The sequence below is a fragment of the Ciona intestinalis genome, chromosome 10, assembly GCF_000224145.3.
Source record: "Ciona intestinalis chromosome 10, KH, whole genome shotgun sequence".
In the NCBI taxonomy this organism is placed as follows: domain Eukaryota; kingdom Metazoa; phylum Chordata; class Ascidiacea; order Phlebobranchia; family Cionidae; genus Ciona; species Ciona intestinalis.
This window is the reverse complement of record NC_020175.2, coordinates 387,846-394,747: the sequence shown is the minus strand read 5'-3', so window position 1 is coordinate 394,747 and position 6,902 is coordinate 387,846. Positions and strand designations below refer to the sequence as shown.

General features: G+C 36.9%; 2 protein-coding genes across 2 annotated transcripts in view; both read left to right on the top strand.

The window, feature by feature from the left end:
- Window positions 1-3,781: 3,781 nt before the first annotated feature.
- Window positions 3,782-5,430, top strand: LOC100182589 (glutathione S-transferase 1-1-like). The gene is made up of 4 exons (XM_002130665.4): window positions 3,782-4,060; window positions 4,436-4,580; window positions 4,705-4,840; window positions 5,132-5,430. The coding sequence occupies exons 1-4, from the start codon at window positions 3,861-3,863 to the stop codon at window positions 5,332-5,334; spliced, it is 684 nt and encodes a 227-aa protein (XP_002130701.1). The 5' UTR covers window positions 3,782-3,860; the 3' UTR covers window positions 5,335-5,430.
- Window positions 5,431-6,628: 1,198 nt separating this feature from the next.
- The window catches only part of LOC100184961 (glutathione S-transferase 1-1-like), a 3,680-nt gene continuing 3,406 nt past the window's right edge, over window positions 6,629-6,902 (top strand). Inside the window, exon 1 of the mRNA XM_004226490.4 lies at window positions 6,629-6,888. Within this exon, the coding sequence (XP_004226538.1) occupies window positions 6,689-6,888 (200 nt within the window). The 5' untranslated portion in view covers window positions 6,629-6,688. The remainder of the gene's footprint in view (window positions 6,889-6,902) is intronic.

Below are 6,902 nucleotides of genomic sequence, written 5' to 3'. Positions count from 1 at the left end.
CCATAAAAATTAACGCCTATTTGTGTTTAAAGCCGACGTACCAGTATCTAACAATGCGATACTAGTCTGTAAATACTCCGTATAACTGACAGGTCATTCGTCAGCGAGAAGAAGTAGTTCCGTAAATGATGGAATAGATCCTGACCTGCCACCGCACTATAGCACCCTCTCGCGGATATCACGAAGAAAAGCCAGCGAACCGGAACCCCCGGAATATTTCAAACTCTACCCTCTGCCTGCATATACGCCACCAAGCGGGGAAGAAACGGGAGAATGTTCAAAACAACAATCAACGTGAATTATTATTTTTTCTACACAGCTGCCTTTTTCTAGCGAAAACCTTCGGAACGATAGGTTACTTCGGATGTCGAAGCAGTTAAACATATTGTGTCTGGGTTTACAATGTCTCGCAACTACAGAACTGCCGTACCGATTAATTTAAATATTTATTCCCTTTTTTAAGCTGCGTTAGCGTGGGTTCTCCTTGAAATTCAGCTTTGCTTTTGTATAAAACATGTGTGTACGCTCTTATACATGATTTTCATGAAATCTTTCTTATATACTATATATATATATATATATATAGTATATAAGAAATAGTATATAAGTTTATGTAAATGTTACCATATATGCAAGATACTGCTTTCAATGCATATATTTCTTCAATGTACATTGTATTGTCCAATCACAAGCGTAAACATAAAATATTGCAAAAAAGACACGGATGCTTGATATCATCCAAACAAAACCAGGCGTGTACGCGACGAAAGAAATGGACTGACCGTAACTATACTCAGAACTAAACCATACAAGCTACTTTGCTAACATAGCCGACTGGGCAGGTAAGAAGGTCACAAATATGGCTAACACTAACCTGTATTTTACATAAATCGTGCCAGATGCTGGTGGTATTTATAAATATACAGTAGGTAAAAATTAAATTCTACAGCCATTGGGCTGCGTGTGCCACAAAATCAAACTATCTTTCTCGTCGTAAAAATGCTTTAAAATACACATCTACAAAAACTAAAACAAACCAAGACACGTACATGAGTCAATAGGAAACCTAATACGCGCGTATTTAGAAATAAACACAGAAAAACGCTTTTAACAGACGCTACACAAGCTTAACGTAGTCTTACACCGACCGCAGATATATATTAAAGGCGCGACCGATACAACGCGATAACGCTTGTTACACAGTCGTAAATATAACTTTACAAGTATACACATTCCAGCACAATACTATTGCTTGTCAAATACAATTTAATCTAACCATCAACATCTAATTATCACACCACTTACCAAAGAAAGTAATCGTCATATATTTCATGGTTGCAGTACACAGTAGCTTGTAACTCCAAACTAAGCAATACAGTTAGTTTAATAGTTTTATTAGAAAACGCCTATATATGCAACAGCAACGTGGTTGTGTCTGACTAAAACAATTGAAGTCCTCAATACCTGATCGTGCAGCAGTTGTACAGTATACATACTGCAAGAATATAAGTTAACTAAACCTCATACAAACAATCAGTGTCTGGAACATCGACAAGCTAACTGTGTCGCATGTTGAAGCCACAAACATGGGAATAATAATTACTCCAGCGCCACACGCCGTCAAAAACGTTTGTAATTACGATTATTACGAACGTTACCATGTATGTTGGACAAGCGCGGAATGCATCCAACATACTGCCTAATTTTAAGTTTAATTTAATGATGCAAACGATGCAGTATTCACATATTTGTAATCTTGACGCTTTTTTAACTTTAAAGTGTTTTGATAATACGTCTTGCTGTGTTAAAAAGTGGAACTATGCGACGTAACATACTTGGTAATTTGTAAGCTGGCACGAGATGTGTGAAACAGAAAACCCGTGTTTCGACTGTCGTTTTCTGGCCACGCGAGGATAAATTTCATTTATCACACACACATTCAATCATCCATAATAAATAGGAGAAATGACCGCAGAATCGCCGGTAAGGTGACGTGTGGCCCGACGGCGACTGGAGTCGCTATATAGCAGTTGATGGGTTAATATAAAGTCTACTTTATTACCATTGCCAAGCTACCTCGTTAAACGGACTAATTTGATTTACCATCACCAAGCGCGTGTCTATTGGCGTATTTAGGAACATTTTCTTAAATAGGCAACAGACTTTAACCATAGCCCACAAAACCTCATAAACCACATTAGTAATTTCACAGCAATCCAGGAAACTATTTCTACTTTGATTACCTCCGATGGTTTATTGTTACGTCATGGGAATGACTTGCGCTTTTCATACAATGATTCAGCAATGTTCCCAAAGACGGTGGAATGTACGTGTTACGTAGAAAGTGACCGGTTATTATTTCTGCTTCGTCTGTAATCCTTTAATATCTTCACTTATTCAAACCGTTGACATTTTACAAATCGCGTTGCATGAATTAATAATGTTATAAATAAATAATTGCATTTACTTATCCTCGTGGGTGACCAACGACAGTCGTTAGTCCACGTTTGGGTATCATGCAAACCGAGCCTGCTTACGAGTAATAGGGATTGAACTTTGTAATTGCAGATTCGTTCTTTTTACTGTAACATGTACCCGCATTCAACTTGCTAATGCACCGCAGCTCCCATGCATACGACGACATATGTTTAACTGGGAAAAAGTCTATACCGTAAAGTGGGGAAAGACGGGATTTTTTATTATACTTTCTCGTCCCATTTCGCGGTAAAAAAAAGAACAGTTAAAGAATTATAAAACCATCATATCCTCGCGACTTCCATGGCCCGTTGTTAATTGTTTAAAACATGATTACGATACTTGGATATTATGTTCTAAAGGTGTCCCATCTTACCCTACATTACTATATTTCCACTTATAATGTACATTACCAATGGTATACGTATTGTAAGAACAAACTAATTCGCAACATACACAAAGATTTCTTCAAGCGTGCATGCGTAACACAGCTACCCAGTGGTACGGTCGGGTGATATTGCCATAACGCCTCACCGCCACACACTAGTTAAAGTTGTTAAACGAACCTTAACAGTTGAGCGAAATAAAGTGACGGGTGTGACGTGGATTTAAGTATATAGCGGCGATATTGCGTATACGATATATCACTGGTTTATAATCATGCAAACGCTAATGCGAAAACAAAAGGGAGTTAGATAGTATACAGTACTAAATATTTTATATTAGCATACATGATGGTCCAAACTATATATGGTCTTTATCTTAGGTGTTTTAGTTCGCCATGTCATGCTGTGGGGCCTTAATTCCTCATACATGATAAGATGTGGCCAAATTATAATTGGCTATTGGATTGAACTATGAGATAATTATCTGGCGTAGGAGAAACAGTCAGATTAATTGGTGTCAGTATCAAACGCTATATCACGGCCTACTACAGATATCTCTAGGCCATGGTTATATATATCCGTATTACCTGTAACGTGGTACAATTTTGTTCGTTGCGGAATTTTTTTGTGTCACGGGCAAATTAAAAATAACTTAATTTCTTTCTAGTCATGCTTACGTAGACAAAAAGCCTACAGACATAATTAAGCAAAAAAGTATAAAACGTAAAATTGCAGGTTACATAATGAACCTAATTGACCCGCTCGGTAACGGTTTAAATATCGGGCCGTTGGACAGCTTGTAATAATTCACAACGTTGTTGATGGAATATCGGCTTTTATAATTATGCCGCGTATGCGTTGCAAAAAATATGATTTGTTGCCAGTTTGTTTGTTTCTAGTTACGTAGAGATATAATGCACGTTTTATTTTATTAATTGTTTACAGACAACTATATATACTATCAGTGCACTATACTAGCATACTTTTTAAAACAACACAATGGTCATCAAGTTATACTTCAGCCCACCGAGTCCACCTTGCAGATCAGTTTTAATGACGTTGAACGCTCTGGGGCTTGAATACGAGATAGTAGAAGTTAATATCTTCGTTGGCGCTCATTTGGAACCAGATTATCTTGCTATTAACCCAAGAGGTAAAGTTCCAGCTCTTCATGATGGAGAGTACAAGATAACGGAAAGGTAATGTCTGGGGATGTTGTGATGGTCCCCTTTAATATAATTTTCTGATTTCCTGCTTTTATCTATATGTAAGTAGCATATATAGATAGACTATGAGGTAATATAGGTTACCATTAGCATCTAAAATTCGTATTTCATGATCCCGTTTTTAACAACCCTTAAAAAAATCCCGTTTTTAACAACCCTTATATTTTAAAGGTCGCGGGGTTTCAAATTAACATCTAACAGAGGTGTACTGGAGTCGTGAAAAATTGGTTTTATATTTATCTAAATATTCTTTACTTACTACCATATAAAAAGAGAATATATAGAACTAAAATATGTCCCATCTTCCCTTACTACGCGCCTTATACATAACGTATATTGTATTAACAGCGCTGCCATTGCTTGCTACTTGTGCAACAAATACGAGAAAGACAGCGAGAACAGGCTTTACCCCACCTGCCCACAAGCAAGAGGCAAAGTAGATCAGTTGTTGTACGCCTTTGAGAACATATATGATGTTGGATTCTCATACATGGTAAGTATAAGATTCTCATGCCTTTCAAGAAGTATGTCGAACAGGAGTCGTTTCGCCAAAACTATCCCAACTTGTTAAACCGGCAAATACTTCTCTCTATTAACGTAAATGTTTACGTTTTCAGAATGTTCCAGGTGTGGTTTTTGGTAACACTCTGATCGCACATGAAAAGTTAGATGAGTGGAAAAAATCTATTCGTCTGGCTGAAACCTTTTTGGGAGACAAGAAGTTTTTGGCATCGGATCACGTCACTTTAGCAGGTAATTTGAATGGCTCATAGCTGCGTAGGCGAATACCGTGATGTGGAATACTGCAATGTACATGTATTAAAACAATGCGACCCTGTGGTATTTTTGCAACTCCTGGAAAGATATATTCAGCCACTGACAGATAACCAAGTATATGCATTGTCTATGCAACCATTAGTTATAAAATAAAAACAGTATTTTGACCTTTATCGTATCTAGTAAAGGCTGGGGTAAGATAGGCAGTTTTATATATATATATATATATATACATTTATTAAAAAATAATTTCTTTGCTACTTCTAGATTTCTTTGGTTGCGCTATTTTCCTGCTTTTGGAAGTTGGACTCGACTTTGATTTCTCCGAATATCCAAAGCTGAAAGCTTGGTTGGCCAGAGTGAAGGCCTTGAAATACTTCAGCAAGACCAATGATGAAGGATCGAAGATTTTCAGTAAAATATACAGGGATGGTCTTGCGAAGAACAAAGCGGCAGCAGAAGCGAAGTAGACACCTCCAGTCTAAATGTTTTTAAACATAGTGTATATGTAATCACATTGTAACGACTTGTACGTGTATTCGTAGTAAAACTAATAAAAAAAATCTCTAAATTAATAAATCATTTATGTGTGATTGATAACGCGCATGTTCGACGAAAAAAACAAAAACTTTTTCGGGTCAGAATTTAAATTTGAAAGGTTACACGTACGTAGGTTGAAAATAAAAAGGGTTGTTCCTGGTAAACTACCAAACATGCCTCTAAACTGCTTTCATTGCAGTGGCAGTTATTAGTTTCAGTTGTATTTTAAAACACGTGAAAACACATTTGCGACGAACTCGGATTGTTTCAACATAAACTACATCGGTATGTTTGTTTGCATTAACATCTGTCCTGATTCCATTCGGATTCTGTATACATTCCATTGTGAAAGCGTTCAATAAGGTTGCGTGACTAGAGGAATTTGAAGCAATTTAAAGGGCATGACGCAGCGATTCTATCAGCCTTCAATGACACGGGGCGCTGATAACGAACAGAGCGTCGTTCTCTCTCATTATTTAGCTCACCGCTTCGATTCATGTAACTGTGTAACACGACACAAACGCTTAACCAGTGAAGCAACTGAATACTTCAGTTACTTCAGCTCGCAATTTTTCCATCGCAAATCAAGATACAGCAAGATATATAAATGCAAAAGTATTTTGACTTAGGGTTAACTGTGATATACGATAAGATAATAGAGAACGTCGATAGTATACCCAGTCAGATGTGTAATACCAGTTTGTACACTTTTATCAATAAATGATAATTTTTACCTTACATATTCGGGACAAATAAATATTTAAAATCAGTACACTTGTCGTTGGGCCCATAGTAAAGTACGATGTTTTAAGTGAAGGGTTTAAAATGTTAACGTTCATAACAATGTTATCATATTTGCACTGAAAGTAACGAGCCTTATTTTGTATTTGCTAATCATATACAAACTAACGGTAAATATTTTACGCCACGTAGGTTGTGCGGCAATGACTAGGCATTTTCGTTTCTGGCAATGACTAGACGTTTTCGGTCTTTGTTTTAATCACGTAGGGCAATAATAAAGAAACCAGTCTCTCTCTCCTTATAGCGCCAACGAGCCTATTTAAAAGTACAGTACGTAAGGTAGTAGCTCATTCATCGATTCGAATGTGAAGAAGTATGTTATAGTAGACACGGTCTGAAGAATATAGGGCAAAGTACGCAAATGTTGTTGTGGGAAGAAAAATAAAGCTTTGCAACTTAGTGTAACCACCATGTAGTAACTTGTGTTTTTTTTTACAGATTTTTGAAATTTATTTTAATTATTCAATCAGGAAAACTTTCAAAATGGTTCTAAAGTTATATTTTATGCCCGCGAGTCCACCATCAAGAAACGCGCTGATGGTAATAAATGCGTTGGGACTGGATCACGAAATTAAGCCAGTAAATATAATGAAAGGGGAACAGAAGCAACCAGAATACTTGGCTGTAAACCCGAGGGGTAAAGTTCCAGCTCTGCAAGACGGAGAATACGTAATTTCTGAAAGGTATTACGACATAT

Coding starts and splice junctions, on each gene's coding strand:
- LOC100182589 (XM_002130665.4), top strand. CDS start 3,861: ATGGTCATCAAGTTATACTTCAGCCCACCGAGTCCACCTTGCAGATCA. Junction 4,061..4,435: donor GAGTACAAGATAACGGAAAG/GTAATGTCTGGG, acceptor TTGTATTAACAG/CGCTGCCATTGCTTGCTACT. Junction 4,581..4,704: donor ATGTTGGATTCTCATACATG/GTAAGTATAAGA, acceptor TTACGTTTTCAG/AATGTTCCAGGTGTGGTTTT.